This window comes from Coenobita brevimanus, chromosome 97 (genome assembly GCF_032717465.1).
Source record: "Coenobita brevimanus isolate Jiangsu-jjx chromosome 97, ASM3271746v2, whole genome shotgun sequence".
In the NCBI taxonomy this organism is placed as follows: Eukaryota; Metazoa; Arthropoda; class Malacostraca; order Decapoda; family Coenobitidae; genus Coenobita; species Coenobita brevimanus.
In genome coordinates this window covers 1873671-1891594 of record NC_137050.1, presented here as the reverse complement: position 1 = coordinate 1891594, position 17924 = coordinate 1873671, and the positions used below count along the sequence as shown (strand labels likewise).

At 43.9% G+C, this 17924-nt stretch overlaps 1 protein-coding gene across 1 annotated transcript in view; it reads right to left on the bottom strand.

Annotated features, from left to right (window-relative positions):
* Window positions 1–9033: 9033 nt before the first annotated feature.
* LOC145413769 (uncharacterized) overlaps window positions 9034–17924 on the bottom strand; it is a 181653-nt gene continuing 172762 nt past the window's right edge. Inside the window, exons 11-13 of the mRNA XM_080283425.1 lie at window positions 11415–11718; window positions 10926–11360; window positions 9034–10853 (exon numbers count right to left, since the gene is read on the bottom strand). Coding sequence (XP_080139551.1) covers window positions 9034–10853; window positions 10926–11360; window positions 11415–11718 — 2559 coding nt within the window. The remainder of the gene's footprint in view (window positions 10854–10925; window positions 11361–11414; window positions 11719–17924) is intronic.

The following is a 17924-nucleotide window of genomic DNA, read 5'->3' as shown; positions in this document are numbered from 1 at the left end:
ACTTCGAGACTATATTCTTAGCAACACCTGGACGAGAAAAAAATCTAATTATGTATAGGACAGGCCTTTTCTGCTACACCAAACTTTCTCTTCCTTTTATTCCATCACTTAAAACAGAAGGTAAACAGATATTCTATGTAAATTTCATCTTTTACGAGTATATTAAATAAACTTCTATGGAATAATATGCTAACTTATTCCATGACAGGGTAGGTCTTTCACTGCACCGAACCTTCCCTCTGCAACCCATGAATTAAGGGATGTGTAGAGGGAATATAAAGGGGGTAACACAGCATCCACAGCAACACAGACAGGCAGGCAGGCACAGCAGACAGCAACAGCACACACACCGATGATGACCTTTGACCCCTTCGGTATGAGAACGTTTAATATATACTTCATTAACACCTTCCACCATATTCTTGTCAATCTACAGACGATTTTGTTCAGCTTAAGGGAGATTTTACCGAACTATAAGGAATCTGATTCACTAAACCCTTCACTGATAATGTGCATTCCTAAGCTGGATAAAATCGTCTTCATTAACTCCTTCAGACGGTTTTATTCGGCTTAGGAGAGACTTTTCGAAGGGGAGAGGGTTTGATATAATCTTCCTCAACCCCCTTCGCCACTACAGCGTACTCCTAAGCTGCGGAAAGTCGTCTGGAACAGCAAGAATACACACGTCCTCGGGGTGAAGGGAATTGGTCACTGTGCCGGGTGAAACTGACAGCTGTATCATCTCAATCTCTTCCCTACGATGGCGGCTGTTTCACTCTCCGTACCCTCAGACGATTTTATTGAACTTACGGCAGATCAAAAATTTAGAGGGGTTAGAGGAAGCCTACACCTAACCCCTCCAGTTCGAAAAATCTCCCGTGAGCTAAATAAAATCGTCATGAAGAGGAGTAAAACCAAGAAATACTGCCATCGTCGTGAAGGTAAAAATCAGCCATATATTCTTAAGACAAAGATCTCGAAGGTGTATTCAGGTGACAAATTTCAGGGTTACTTGTGAAACCCGCCTTGTTAAATACCCTCTTTTATTTTCATTAATGCCCACAACTGCTCCGTAAATGGCTGCCAGAAACTAAAAGAGGGATGTCGAGAGAACAGGTAAGTCCCAGGTGTGTTGAGGGTGTTTGGGTCCACTGCTGAATGCACTCTGTAAGGTGGCATGCAGGCTAATCAAAATAATTGTACGGGCTATATTCTTGGTGGTATACATGGCTTCGTAGTACCTCTCCCTCAGCGGTTTATTTTACATGTTACATACGTTTTCTTGTGTGTTATTTATATCGCTTTAATATCGATATGGTTTGCATCACAAGAAGGTATTGAGATGGACTGAATAAATCGCTAAGGAAGAGGTGTTACGAAAGCTCCAAGGTCACTGAGAAAACAACCCTAAATCCCACACCTGTTCTATATTTGACCACCGGAAAATGAACCCTGAACACACCTTCGCGACTCCAGGGTCAAAAAATACGGCCGTGGTTGTGGAAAGCTTTGACAGACCAATCCAAGGTTCGTAAACAGGTACAAGAAACTGTGCTACGGGATCGAAAAAAGGAAAGAAACACATTTCTTTTCATTTATTTTTTTTTCTAGTTGACACGCTGCTGCCTCTCGGTCAACCTCCATCTATGACTATACACATTTCTAGTCACCAGGAGAAATTGTTTTGAGTAAAGCTCATTTACCTATAAGAGAGGGAAAGAGAGAGGAGATTGAAAAAAAAAAAAAAATGCAATCCTCCACTGGAAATGTTGAACGAAACTAGCCTATTCCTCCCGATTCATTCAATGTTTTTTTTTTATCATAAATATATATGATGTGAAAATTTGAACATATAGAGACTCGGTAACGGGTCCATTCATGCTAACTACGACAAACACACACTTGTTTATATATCACTCACAACTAATAATGCCCTCAGCTGGTACTATATCTAAAACTTCTCTTGGTACAGAATGAGCCGCCTTCTTACCAGCCCTCTAGCGGCGTCTGGGAGCAACTATGAAATCCCAGTGATAAAAATAATGATAATATGGTTCTGAGTGACTCTTGCAACATTTTGGAGTCAGTACAGAACTCACATGAATACATAACGTTACAGTATTGTGAGGCTCTCAAGTTCCATGGGACATCCAAGAGCCACTGTAGAACTCCTGTGATACATATTCCGCTGCAGTGACTGTGAGACAACAGAAGTACCGTGATACAAAAAGTTACAGTTTTGAGGATGTAACTCCGTAAGACTGTGTTTGTGGTGTCAGTGTGGTGTGTATTTGAAACAGAGATGGAGATTACTTAGTTCTGCCTATTGATGCGGTGGTTCTTTGTTAAGTGATTCAAATTTGGCTTACAAAATAAGTTTTGAAGCACTGAGTTGAAGAATCACGAAGACTCCTGATCGTCCTGCTCGTGTATGGATGATCGTTCCATCTACATGTCAAGCGACAGTTTCTGAGCTATTTTTCATCACTAAGCTTCGAAGCTTCGAAACTGATCGTGTGAGCCAGTCATAATACTTCCTCTCTCATGCTGATGATGAAACTATGATCACTCATACCTGATTCCAAGCTCAACACAAGTGTAGTCACAGAGGAAATGTGTTGAAATAGCAGTGATGTAACCTATTCTGCATAAAGAACACACAAGTCTATGACAAATACAGTGCAGGATTCAAATTTAAGGTCTCTGTCTGATTTCTACCTATGATGGGAAGAAGAGCTGATGTCAACAGTTTTCTTGCAGGTGTCTTGAAACTGTCAAAGTCCACCGAGATCTTGCTAAATTAACTAAAAATAATTCAAGAAAGTTGGAAGAGACGGAATCTCACTTAATTAGTGTGGAACTGAAAATGTGCAATGGGGGGATAACTGACCACAAATGTCCAGCTGCAAAAACAGATAGTGATTTACTTTAAAATGGTAAATAAAATGAGTGAGCAATGACTTTTCAAACCTTTGTTATGCCATTTTCAGAGCATAACTATGTTTCAGAATGTTATCAACTTTTAAAACTGTTCAATTAAAAAAAACCAGGGCGACATTACTGCCAGTAACAGTACATTTTCCATTAATAATTCGTTTACACTTCTGGTGCTTTGAACATTTGAAACAAAATTTCATCTCGCTTGTTTACTGTTTCTTTTGGCAAGATCTTAGTTGGCTCTGATGTTGTTTCAACAGTACATAAAAGAACTACAGTACTGACCCTAACTAAGAATCCTAAAACTCAGCATGTGCAAGTAGCTTTGAGGATGTACAGGATATCCCATTTCCAGCTGTTAATGTATTAACGTGGGTAACAGCAAGCACAACAAAGAAGCTCCGTCAATTACGACAAATTTTTGTACTCTGGAAAACTTTGGAAACTGCACTAATTAAATGATTCTGACAGATAATGATTTTGTTGCCTCCTTCCACCTCATCAATCAACCACCAAATTCCCCTCCATCCGTCAATCTAACCCTTTGACGATGACTAAAATCTTATTATTTTACTGTGCTACTTCCAGGTAATTTCATTCATGTCTTCTCGTTGTCTAAGTGCTACACTACCACCGCACATGCTAACTGTGAATCCCACAACATTCTTGGCTAAAAATGCAAACTAATTTTGGACTCTGTGAGCTTTAGCTGAGTTTATTTTTGGCATCCATGAGTTATCTTTACTAACCCCTTCACTACAAGGATAACATTTTATTCGTTACATCAGAAAATTTGATAACTTTGATGAGACCTCATACATTTGAAATGTTTAACGTACATCTGGTAATCTACTTCCTTTGTGATTACTATCGTTTATTTCTGCAACTGCAAGACAGTGTCCTTTATTTTGAAAATGTATCTCGTAGGGAAGGGGCTAAAACACACAACAGCAGACAACAATTCGCAAGACTGATGCTTACTACCTCTTACACCAAATAAACTAGAGAAAGATAAATGTAAGGTGACTTTTGAAGATGTTTGCTTTTTCGGATATTTACCTTTGGGGTGAACCTAATGATCTGTACGTGTGTGTGTGTGTGTGTGTGTGTGTGTGTGTGTGTGTGTGTGTGTGTGTGTGTGTGTGTGTGTGTGTGTGTGTGTGTTTGTGTGTGTGTGTGTGTGTAAACTTAACTGTCCACTTTACTACTCCATGTGCATTCCTAAACACGATATCACAAATGCTTTTTATTAGTGCGATTGTTGTTGTCTGGTCTCAGGCTCATCCAGGCGTGAACCCGGTGGACTGCAGGCTGAAGTTCCTCTCCTCCAGCCATCCACCATTCTCCTTTTGGGGGATAGGGAGCTGAGAAATGCCACCACGTGAAGGCGTCCCTCTCCAGTACCATAAGTGCGATTAAAGCAGCCATATAGCCTCGTGTCGCTGCTTCTCAACACACACACACATACACACACACACACACACACACACACACACACACACACACACACACACACACACACACACACACACACATACTTTAGCTGCTTACTTCAACTTACAGCTCAAAGAAGATGGATAACTCTGTCATAAATAATCCATAAATATACTCAGAGTGTGTGTGTGTGTGTGTGTGTGTGTGTGTGTGTGTGTGTGTGTGTGTGTGTGTGTGTGTGTGTGTGTGTGTGTGTTTATGCCCACACGTGCGTCTAACCGGTATATTGTATTTTCTGACGACGAAGGAATTCTTCAAAATATTTCACACTACCACCGGCACATTTTTTCCATCTTATAACCAATCTCTCGTCGTCTAAAAAGTTCATAATAATAATAATAATAATAATAATAATAATAATAATAATAATAATAATAATGCTCTCACTTGGATATGCACACACGGGGCTCTACATACAAGAACATTCATACAATAACAAATACTGAAGCAAAAACAACAAATTCCATGGCACACAGGTTTTGTATAAATAATAATAGCACTAATTTACCCTACAGGATACAACAACAATAATGGAGTGATCATTTACAGCGCTAACGTAAAAAATTATTCGTTTTGTTTGTCTGCTTGTTTTCTGCTTTCATCTCAGGAACATAACCGGAAAACAAGTAAGGTAAATGTGCCCTATTCTCGTTGACATGAGGGATTTCGTAACACCTCCAATATAGCGATTTGTTTTGCATACATTACTTCAGCATTTTGTGTGTGTTTTTCATATCTTTCTTAACACTGACATAGTTTCCATTCCTACCATTCAAGAGGGTTAAAAATTGTCCTCTATAACCCCACTCAGGGATCGCTGGACTTGGATAGAAGAACCCAAGGCTAGGCAACTGTAGTCCAGATAATTTCAGCCACAGGACACCACCCTATGTCCCTCGCAGCGTTTACATGAGAGAATGACCTCCAGTGACCTCTTGAATTTGACCCATGGTGGATATAAAAGGGTAACAGGCAGACTAAATCGCTGAGAAGGATGAGTTACGAGCTCTCCCACGCCAACGAGAATACGGCCTAATAATACGCATACAACAGTAAGCAATGGGAAGCGACAATGAATGCAGAGCGACAGGGTCAGGCGAGGAATGAAGGGTAAACCACTGCAATTCGAGGACACATTTTTTAAAACTTCATTCTCGCTACCTCCAGACGATTTCATTCAGCTTAGGGAAGGATCTCTCACACCGACAGCGTTAATGGAGGCTAATATCAAGCTCCTCCAGTTTGACCAGTCTCCTGAACAGAATACAATCGTCTGGAAAGAGCGAGATCAAAATTATGTCATTGGATTGATGCGTTGAACGGATCCTGATTCCATCCACAACAGGGTTCTCGGAGCTTCGAACTGCTGCCAAAGAATTAGCCATTTCTCACTGGCACTTCTTGTTCTGCCATGTCATCTAAATCAGTCCTTGACCCCTTCTGTACCATGACGTCCTGTTTTTCTTTATTCTTGCTGCCGCCACATGATTCTGTTTACTTTAAGGAAGACCTCCAGCAGTGAAAGGGTTACAAAGAATCTTCACTAATCTATTAACTGCCTTGAGGCCTGTTTTACTATACATTTGCTACCACTAGATGATTCACTTCAGTTTTTCTCTACCAAGACTGTACTTCATACTATCTATTATCTCCAGTCTTTTAAACGCAGTGTGTCCAGGCATCTCGAACTGAACGGATCTTGAATTTACCTCTTCGTTATTTTGTTTTTATTTTTTATAGAAAAGAACAATCTTGGAGGCTTCTAGCCTTTGGTTCCTCCTTCTCTGCATTAAAGAAAAACATATTCTGATGCTCGGTAGACAGAAATCCAGTACTATACCAATACAGGCTTGTCATCATAAAGTGTATTCCTAGCAAGTGTTAACATTCCTGACTGTTCAACGTTAGAGATTATTTGTCACCTTTTATCGACGTAAGCTCTCTCTGGACTGAACAAAAATGTCTGGACTTTGAAAGGCGTAGTTTATTCTCATTGATGCCAGGCGATTTTATTCAGCTGAGAGATTATACGCTATCTCTAAAGCTCTTTCACTGAGGAGGATTGAACACAAATTTTTTTTCTTGTTAATGCCAGGAGATAATATCCAACTGAGAGAATCCCTATACACAGCAAAAGGAATAATATTTTGGTCCAAGGATGTACACTCTATCTGGTCCTGGCAACCTCTAGACAACTTAATTCAGAGAGTAAGTCCTTGAGAACCAAACATCTCTCCCTCAGCTGAAAAAGTATCGTTCATCGGTGGCAAGAATTAATAATAAATGGCGTCATGGTACTGCAGAGGCTTCAGGATCTTGCCCCAATACTCCCCACCTGAGGATAACATGCCCCACCCAACGCTAAGCAAGGGGGGTACTAAATTACACACCTGACGCATCCATCAACCAACACACACGATCAAAAAAAACAAAACAATCAACAAGGAATATTTTGGCGTGGTACACCTGTCCAACGTAATTAATTAGCAACACACAGGTGGCGGCACAGGTAGAGCAAGGCGAGGCGTACTAAAACACTGGCTTGAAGAATAAAGAAACAATAATAATAACAGGGATGATCATTCATTCGGTAGGGTGACGTACTGTTCAGCTTTTTCTTGCTATACCCAGACGATTTTATTTTGACCATGGGGGATTTTTCTGAAGTTGCAGAGTTGAATAAAATCTTCAGTCACACTTTCACTATCACGGTCTCTCCCAAAAGCTTAAGAAAATCGTCTGGTAACAAGAAGAATAAGCCACAGAAAAAGATGTCTCAGTTTGACGATCTTTTATTTTAGCTTATTCTTACAACATCCAGACGATTTTGTTCAACTGAAGACCTCTGCTAGTTAAGGGGTTTATGAAGGCTAAATCTAACCCCTCCAGTTTGAAAAGTCCCTAATAGGTGAAGGAAATCGTCTGTAGGTAACAAGAATCAAGTTAAAACAAAAAACAAAAGCGTCACCGTGGCGAAAGGGGGGTTTAATACATGTACAGTACAGGGTGGGGTAGCCAGAAAAAGATATAGGGTTGTCCTGCTGGCGATAACAAGGTGCATGTTATTGAGTACATGTAAGGCTGCAGAAAAGAGTTGCTAGTTATAATAAAAAAAAAAAAAAGAACAACACAACTTTGAATAAACACCTCTATACATCCTACAGTTGTAATTTATGTACAGTATTAAAAGGGGAAAAAATGATAATGAGGAGAAAAAGCAGCATCGACAAAAAAAGCTCTTTGGTTTTCTGGGTGTAAAGCGGCGCCCTATGGGTCGAGTGCGGAGTGATGCTGGCTGGCGACTTCCTCTCTTCAGTACCATCAATTATTGTCCCGAGAGTCAGTTCCCAGGATATTTTTGTCACTTCCTAGGTATATTTGTACGACACTCTCAACTGGTATCACAATAACATTAATGACAATGCAAGACCGGTCAGCATGTGGACTCCCATAAGCTGCAAGATCAGTCAACCTGTGTCCGAAGCAAGACTGTGAACTCGCATAGGCCACAGTGTAGAGTCCTACTGAGTGCAAGATCAGTCAGTCTGGGGAACCCCAATTGCCTCACGATCGGTCACCCTGTGGGCTCTCGATACAGGCTGCTCCATGACCTCACTGGACAGTCTCAGCACTATGACGCTCACTCCTCACCACAACACACTGCCACGAAACCCTTAGATCCTACTATGTTCATTAAGAAGACGGTGAAGCCTTTGAGATATGTTAGGGTCTTCTTCATTGCATCTGTAGTCCTATGGTCTAAAGGCCACAAAATGATGTTGAACTGCAAGGATTATGCACGACACCAGGCTACGTTTACTTGCATAATAAAGTTAACACTTGTCTTGAGGGGAATAAACTGCTTCATTTGTGTATTGCTTCCCCTGTGGCCATGCTTCACCAAGCTCAAGAAGACGGCGTGGCAGGGTTGGTGGCGTGGGTGACGGAGCTCCAAGAGTCACTTCTGAGGGCTGCGCACAACCACCCATTCTTTAATTAAAGCCAGATTATAAGCTGAAGTGAATACTTACTGCAGTATATCTAAATACTATATCACCTTTTTTTTTGTAGCGTGGACCAGTCCCCACGGAATATCAGATCTAATGTAATAACAGAAAATTCTGATGACAGAATGCAAGTTCCACCACACTTGCCCAGTTCAAGATAATGTCAGTGCCCTGTCACGACTGGTATCGCTTGCAGCAGCTGTGACACACACAATGGGATACCAGCAGTCTAGATCCTTTCAGGCGCAACACTGCTAGATTCATGGGGAGTTCTTCTCTTAGGAACGTACACATATTCAACACCTTCAGGCAAGCGATCTTTTGTGTCTAAACTCACTGCTGGTTTTGGCTAATCAGGTGTTCTTTTAACTTTATCATCATATATAATCTGCACTCATAATTATGTACAATCTAGATTACAGTAGCACAAGTTCCACTTCCACCTAGCACCATTTTTCAGCTCAAGAAAAAAATAACCAATTACATTTATGTGATTATGACTCATTTCCACTGCAGCCACAATCATAACCATCCAAAGTTTATGGTTTGGGACTCTTATTATGATGACCATTTCCAAGATGTCTTTGCCTCGCATCTATCTAATAGTAGAGTTGATGGCTAGAGATGAGGCAGCCACTTTTTCGTGCAGTGATCTCGTTAAGCTCTCGATTCGACTGATGGACTCTGAGGGTTTTCTGGAGCTGAGACCGAGTCCAGTAAGGCCACTGGAAATCCTCGACTCAGACCGCTGATGGATGAGCGAAGGATTGGGGATCTGGCGGACGCTGGTATTTGTGTTCCTGATGCTCTGACTCGGGGTGACAGGGGTTCGGGTGGCAGTGACGGAGCTGCTAAGACTAGTGGTCACGTTGCCACCGTTGTTGACCTTGAAGCCAGAGTTGATCATGGAGGAGGTCTTGGTGGGGGTGGAGTTACTGGCACTGGGACTGGAGACAGTGGTAGTGGTGCTGTTGGTGGAGGAGGTGCTGGATGGGGAGGAAGTTGTGGAGGTTGATGACCGGTAATTGTTACTTCGTTGCTGTCTGATGATCTCTGCCAATTTCTGGTTGGTTATCTTAAATACAGGATCCCCGGTCCGCTCAGTATGATCTTTCTCAGGCTTAGTACTTGAGGGAGAGGTTGAACCATTAGTTTTGGAAGCTAGGGACACGGTGGGTATCTTGAGGGAGGCGGTGTGAGACGACTTGTTTATGGTTGTTCTGAGGTTGCCATGGTTGTTGTTGTTGTTGCTGGTGGTGGTGGTGGTGGTGGTGGTGGTGGTGCTGTTACTGCTGCTGCTGCTGCTGCTACTTTTGGTGCTCATTATATTACCTGATGATTTGTGACTGTTATGAGATTTTGTGGAGAATGGTTTGTCAAATGAACTGCCATTGACTGCCTTGAGTTTGTGATGAGATTTAGACAGGTTCTTTGAGTTATTCTTGTTAGATTTGGTCTCTGGAGCAGAGGTCACAGGACTGATGGTGAGGGTGTCTCCAGAACCATTCACGATACTCAGAGATTCGGTCACCTTCAAGCTTTTCAAGACTTGTGCCTGTGCTCTCGCCTGGGCCTCAGCCTGGGCCTGAGCTTGGGCCTGAGCTTGGGCCTGAGCTTGTGCCTGAGCTTGAGCTTGTGCCTGAGCATGGGCCATGGCTAGCTGTAGCTGCACTGCTGCGTGAGACAGAGTCATGAGATCACTAAATGCAACGTGTGGGCTGTGGGTGGGGACAAGGGAGGAGTGAGGCCAGTCCAGCGGCATGGGTGGCCTGATTGATGCGACTGCAGAAGAAGTCTGGACTGCTGGAGGTGAGGATGCAGTGGAGATGCATGCCTGTTGCTTCAGCTTCTTGGACCTCTTGCTCTGTGTGATTGAGAGGATGGTCTGCGTGCCCTGACCTCTCGCATTGCGGTCTAATTTGTCACCCGCTGCACCAGTAGTACTGGTTGGTGTGGGTGGAGACTCCAAGCTCTCCCGTTGTGTCCTGGCCTCCCGCACACTACGAGCATGGCGAGATAGATCCAAGGCGCCAACTTCATCACGCTCTTCCTCATGCTCTCCACTCTCCTCCTCGTCCTCCTCGTTGTCTGTAAAAACATACAAATCCTTTCTGAAGAACCTCTTGTCTCCCTTGCCACTCTGACTGAGGTTGATGGGCCCCTCGTCAGTTTGTACCTCTCTGCTGGTGGTGGTGGGTGCACTGTGCTCCTCCTGCTCCAGTTCTGTCGACTCAGTGCTCACATTCAGGTCTGTGTCTTTGTCATCACTATCTGGAGGCTCACTAGCACTTGTCTCTGTCACGTCAATGGCACTGTCCTCTTGCTCATCCTCCCCACAAGGTTTCTCAGTCTCTGTGATCTCCTCCACACCTAGGTCACCCGAACCATCACCTTCCACTCCTAGGTCCCCATTCACTCCAAGGTCCCCATTTACACCGAGGTCCCCGTTAACTTCGATGTCCCCATTCACGTTATCCCCGCCCACACCGACATCGCCACTAGACTCGGCTTCTGGTTCTCCGTCTGCTTCCCCTTCCCCATCAGGTTCTGTTTCGTGGCTGGTGTCGACTTCGAGGGGAGTTTCTGAATCGTGGTCCACAATGAGGTCGTTGGATTCTTTGGAGGTGTCAAAGTCTTCAGCAGTGTCCATAGCCTCGATCTGCTGACTCTCGTCTTCTCGTTCAGGAGCTTCTGTTTTGTAAAGACTTTCCTCCTCCAGTTCCCCTGATTGCTCCGGCTCCTGTACTTCCTCCTCTTGTACTTCTTCTCGTCCAACTTCTTCCTGTACTTCTTCTTGCACTTCTTCCTCTTGTCCCTCTTCCTCTTGTACTTCTTCAGGCACCTCCTCCTCCACCACAGGCACAGTTTCCTCCTGCATCAGCTGCTCTGATTCCTGGGTAACCACTTCCTCCTGCGCCTCCTCTATCCTTTCGCACTCATCTTCAACAGCGGTCTGCGGATTCAGCTGCGTAACACCAGACTCCTCCAGAATGTCCCCTTCCCGCCCACGCCCGCCCTCTGGAGTCTCCGGGGGTGTAGGGGGCCGAGTGTCCAGGGGCGGTTGGTCATCCGGGGTAATAACTGTAGATGTATCCTGACAGGGGGACTCTTCCACCTTCGGGACTTTATCTGGGGGCTCTTCACATCCCTGGTCCGGTTCTTGGGTCTGCACATCGTTCTCAGGCTCGTCTCCTTGGATGCTGGGGGTTGATGAGTGCTGTTTTCTCTTCTTGACCTTCCTTGTGGCTACCACCTGGAAGCTTAACTCCATCGGGGCCTCCTGAAGGGACAAAAGAAAGAAGCAAGTGAGTAACATGTCATAACCATCACCATCATCATCATCACCATCATCACCACTATCATCATCACCATCACCATCATTATCACAACCATCATTAAAGCAATCAGGTAAAGTGCGTGTCATCATATAATAAAAAACTGCTGGTAACATGTCATCATCATCATCATCATCATTATCATCATGAACATAGGCTGGTGAAGAGTGCCATTTTCATTATACATCATCATCATCATCAAAACCATCAATTTCATCATCAATTATATCACCGAAAAAAAAAAATGCTTCTCTACGTCCTAAGATCTCAGATAATTCAAGAAATGAGTTAGTATGGAAATAAATAAAGTGTAAAGATGGCGACATGTATGGGGGAGAGCTATGGGGTACGTGGGGTGATGTGTTTGTGTGGGAGGGGGAGGGTATGGGTATGCGAGATGGTACAGAAGTGGTGTGTGTGTGTGTGTGTGTGTGTGTGTGTGTGTGTGTGTGTGTGTGTGTGTGTGTGTGTGTGTGTTGGGAAGGGGAGATCATGGAGTGTGTGAGGTCGTGTGATGACTATTACTAAGGGTGAGTTAGGTGTATAGAATCCAGTATGAAGGAAAATATTTAGCGGTACGAGAGTGAACGTGAGATCTTGTAGAAGGAAGATGAGTTTTAGAGGGTGTGAAAATGATGATATATAAGGTGCATGAAAGTGAAAATTAGTGTGAATGAAAGATGCTGTGATGATGAGCAAGGGAGTGTGAGGTGACTACTATGAATAATAGGATGAGTGCTGAGGTGTGATGATGAATATACAAACTAGTGAAAGTGAGTTGACATGACTTACGGTGAGTATGATGTGAGTATTAGAGTGACGTGAGGTGAATATGAGGACGTTACACTCTGGTGGACAGAGAGAGAGAGAGAGAGAGAGAGAGAGAGAGAGAGAGAGAGAGAGAGAGACTGATACAAATAGATAACTACTGATATAGAGAGTGGCACAGAGAGCGAGAGTCAACAGGAAAATAGTAAACGGACTGATGGATAGATAAAAATACAGATATAGATAGACAGATAGATGAGAGAGAGAGAGAGAGAGAGAGAGAGAGGACACACCACGCCGCCCTCCCGCTCTGGATGTGCAATAAATCAACATGATCGATTGCCGGATCCCCTTCTAACCCCCCTCCCCCACCCCTACCCCTACCGCCCCCTCCTCCATCATTCCCCCACCGTCAACTCGCCCCCTAGTCCCCCGAGCCTACTCCCCCTCCTCCCCTTCTTTTCACAAGGTCTCTGCTACTCTATCCACTCGACTACTTTGGCCATCACTCTGTTGTAAGCGACCGTCATCACTTTTTTTCTCACTTTCTTTCTCTCTCTCTCTCTCTCTCTCTCACACACACACACACACACACACACACACACACACACACACACAGTTGGGTTGACAAGCCAGGTCTGCAGAGGTCACTAAACTTGCTCTGAAAAGATGTTAGAAGAAAAAGTACCTATGCACAAAAATCTCTAGAACCGCTGAGTCTAAAGCTATAATTCCTAAACACTTGGAGGTGAATGGTATGAAAATTATAGGTATGTGAATATAGATGTTTTTAGATCCAGCTATAAAACCGCTGAATGGGGAGCCGTACTCTAGATACCAGATGATTCAGTCGCCATAGTGGTCCCTCTACCTGTCTAACGGCTAATTCCTACAACTTACTATATAATTAAGTGTTTTATATTTTATTACGTGTTTTATATTTTATGGAGGCGATTTGTTTGTGGCCACCCCTTACGGGCTTAAGGCGTCTGGCAACTGATAGATGATAGATATTTTATTCTTTCATCGCTGAACTAAGGATAGACCCATAGCACTGAAAAGGCAAAGGATGATCTGTCGTAGTGAAGGAATAAAAGTCTCAAGCCAGGAACCATCCAGGCACCACGTAACTAACTAATCCTTCCACCCTTGGGATCCCTTGTTGCTGCCCATGCTCTCCTTGTTGCCTACCCCGCTTCCTCACCTCAGTGCTCTCTCCCTCTCTCTCTCACGGATTCCCCTAGCACCCCGTCACCGCTAGATGTTAATATCGTCTATAACTTGATCTCGTGCTCCGGCGACGGCTTCGTGCGGAGGTGATGAATCGATCGTCCTCGCAAAAAACAATGATTAAAATTTGGTTTGAAAAATCAATTACTAACACATACACACACACACACACACACACACACACACACACACACACACGCACACACACACACTCCTCTAAATCAAATCACTCAGTCTCTCTAAATTCACGCCTCTCACTCTAAAATCTACTTTTCTAACTCTGACATCCAATACTACACCAAGGTTTACAAAAGCTCTTGTGAGTAACCTTTTTATTGTTTTGTTATACATGGAGATGATTATAACAGGAAGCAGAAACAGAAGTGGGAGAGACAAGTTGCATGAGTAAAAAAGAAGTCATATAGAGACAGAGGTGACAGAGGAGAGACAGGAGATGGGAGACGGGAGATAGAGAGGTAGGCGAGACAGAAGAAAGACAGAAGAGAGATAAGAGACGAGAGACAGAGACAGGAGAAAAGAGACAGTAGAAGACAGGAGTGAAAAAACGCGGTGCAAAGACAGACATGGACCAGGGAAGGCTTTATCAGGTTGCGTTAGGTTAGACGAGGTTAGGGTACATTACACAAGGTTAGGGATGGTTAGAAAGAGTTAGGTTACGTCGCGTTAGGAATAGTCTGAATCGGTTGCGTCAAAGAAAGTCAGGTTTTGTTAAGTAAGACAAAATTAGGATTGTTTAGCTGAGTTAGATTTTGCTTGATTTGGTTACATTAGATAAAACTAGGGTAGGCTAAGTCAGGGTAAGTTAGACTGGGCCGTGACGCTGATTAGTGTTGGGTTTGAAGGGAAGAAAGCGATATTTGAGGGAAGGTGAGTAGAATGAGCTGAGTGGGGCTGAGAATGAGCTAAGAAAGGTTGAGGGTGAGCTGAGAGGCTGAGGGTAAGCAGAGAGGGGCTGAGGGTGAGCTGAGAGAAGCTGGAGTGAGCTGAGGTCATGTTAGAAGAGGAGATGTTGGCCAGGAAATTATCACATTCATCAGATGTAAAGTTTATACCACAAAATTTAGGAGATTTTGGTCGTTTCCTTTACTGGACAACTAGAAAGGTACTGATTAAATGTTTAGATCTTCACTACGGAGGTCGATAACTGTTTCCCTAATCTGTCTGGAATAAACACTGCGGTATCAGTGTGTGTGTTTATCTCATACAAGCAGTGATAAGCTTGAAGGTGACCAGAAACGCAGACAGACAATAGGGTTTTTGCTTGTCAGCGTGAATGTTATCATCTGAAAAGGTGTTAAGTTTGTGTGGCCTGATATACAAATAAAAAATACCCTGTCTTTTTTTTTTCTTTTTTTGGACGAGTGTTGCCGTTTGTATTTTTATCACACGGGCAGAGATAAGGTTCCGGGTGACCTAAAATACAGGCAACCGGAATATTAGATCCACGGTTATTGTCTGCCATTGCTGGTGTCCTCATATGAGCTGGGATTAGACTTAGCGTGATCTGAAACTGGCGAGATTGGGTCCTGTCCCGCCCTTGTCTCCTTCCCTCCGCTCCCTACTATTTTTCTTCTTTTTCATAAGGTCATTCATCCCTTCTTTTTCTACTACTACTGCTACTACTACTACTACTAGCCGATTTCACGCAACTTTGGGGGAACAGCTCTTGTAGCGAAGGGGTATATGAAGGCTAAATCTAACCTCTCCAGTTTAAAAAGTCCACAGCCGAATAAGGGCGTCTGTCAATAACTAGAATACCATAAAAAAAAAGATGTGAAGATATCCTGGCAGTGCAGAAGAGTAGAGGACGGCTAAAGTGTGAGTGACCTGGAATTTGGCCTGAGTGTGAGAGAGACCTGAGAATTAGGAATTTGGCTAGAGTGTGTGAGAGACTTGAGAATTTGGAAGATGTGTCCCCGGCCCGCCCTCTGCCTCTCTCCCTCTCGCTCGCCACTAACTTTCACCCCTAATTGAATCCAAAAGACGAGAGCAGACCGGGTTTTTATTTCCTCCTCTCCCCCCCTTTACAAAGTTGAAAATTGGATCAGCCACTCTGGTTCTCTTGGTCCTCTAGCTCTTGCCCTCTCTTTCGTGTCTCCTAGATCTCCCTCTTTCTCAGTCTCTCCTCCTCCTCCTCCTCCTCCCCCCCCCTCTCTCTCTCTCTCTCGTGTCCTCATTTCTCTCTACTCTTGTTTTCCTTGCTCTCAATCTTCTCTGTCTATCCTTGCTTTCTCCCTTCTCATTCCTTGTATCTTCATCTCTTTCTATCTTTCGTCTCCCGTTCTCAACCCTCCCCTGTCCCTTCTCTCCCTCTTCTTTGTGACTCTCTCTCTCTCTCTCTCGCTTCTCCCACCCCCTCTCTCGTCGCGGTCCAGCACTGTGAGAATTGGAGGGGCTACGTCAATTTAGGCGTATACATATTGAGATATACGAGAGGGGTAGGCCACGCTAGGCTACACACCTCCACTACACTCTCCTCACTTTAACATGGCCTAAAACTGCCATCTCTCCATCTTGACTGCTGTGGTGTAAGGAAAGATTAACGCTAGAATTAATGCTGGTCACGAGGAAGTGCTATGGAAAGGATGTAGAGTCGTAGTATCGTCTTTTTCTCCTCACTAAACTACGCGAAATAAGCTGCAAAAGGGCGAAAATTTGGACCAAGTTAAGGTGAAAGGTGTATAGAGAAGGCTACGTTAAACTGGGGCTATGAAAAAATGATACAGCCTACGATATACGCTGATGAATATGCTATGTGTGTGAGTGAGTTGCTGTGTATATGAATGTTGAGTATGAGAGAGTGATGTGTGAAGAAGATATATACCGTACTCGTGCATGTAGAAGTTATGTATATGAACTGCTCTGTGCATGAGAGTTATGTATATTAATTGTTATGAGTACGAAGAAAGGCTAAAGATATGTTATGTGTGGAAATATTTACTCTACGAAAAAGAGTTTGTGCATAATAGTATGAATGGTGATGAGGATGATAACGATGGCAGTGAAAAATGATAACGACGCTAAAGTTGATGAAAACGATGATGACGATAACGACTACGACGATGATGATGATGATAGAATGGAGAAGATGACGATGATGATCATAAAAATGAAGCCGAGGTCGAAGATGAAGATGTTGACGATGACGATTAAGATGATGATGACGATAATGACGATTAAGATGAAGATGACGATGAAGATAACGATGATGCCACAACGAGACGATTATAACAAACTTCAGAAGAGATTCCTGGTAGTAGTGGTGCTCAAAACAGTCTCCACTAAATTCAGTTGTCTTGAAATCTTTTGTATTCCTAAATCGAATCTTGCGTGGAAGAAAGACTGTCGTAGCAGGCGACTCTCTTACGTTAATCATGTCTTTACAACTTGCTAATTGACTCACTCACTCTCTCTCTCTCTCTCTCTCTCTCTTCCTTCCTCTTTCCCCCCTTTCCTCCTTTATTTGTCTTCACTCTGGTTCCTCCCATTTCTCGCTTGCATCCCTCCTCCCTCCCTCCTCTACCGTTTCTCTTCTCTCTGTCCTTCTCAATTCTCCTCACCTTCCTTCTCTCCCTCCTCCCTACTTCACCTCCCCTCTCCTACCCTCCCCTCTCTCCCTCCCTTTCTTCCTTGCATACCCACCTCCCTCCCTCCCTCCCCTCCTTCGTTTCCACCTCCCTTTCCTTACTCACGGGCATCCCTCACATTTCCCTCCCTCTCACCCACCCCCTCTCTCCCTCTCCCCCAATTCTCCTCCCTTACCTGCATTCCCCCCTACCTCACAGCCTCCCCTATCCACCCTTACCTACACACACACACCTCTTTCAAATCTAGCTTCCTCAACCTCCCCCTACATCAACCTCTCCTTCCCCCTACTCACTCACCCCTACCTATCAATCTTCCCCCTCCAATCAAATCCCATCTCTGATAACCTCTCTTCTACGCCTTACCCCTCTTCCACCTCCCCCTCAACCCCCTCCCCCTCCCCCTCAACCCCTTCTATATCCTCCCCCTCCCCCTCAACCCCCTTCACCTCTCCTCTTAACCCCCCCCCCCAGCACAGAGGCCCCTGGTAGCGTATCTGAAACATATTCGATTTGTTTCCAGTTGTAAAAAAAAAAAAATCAGGGCG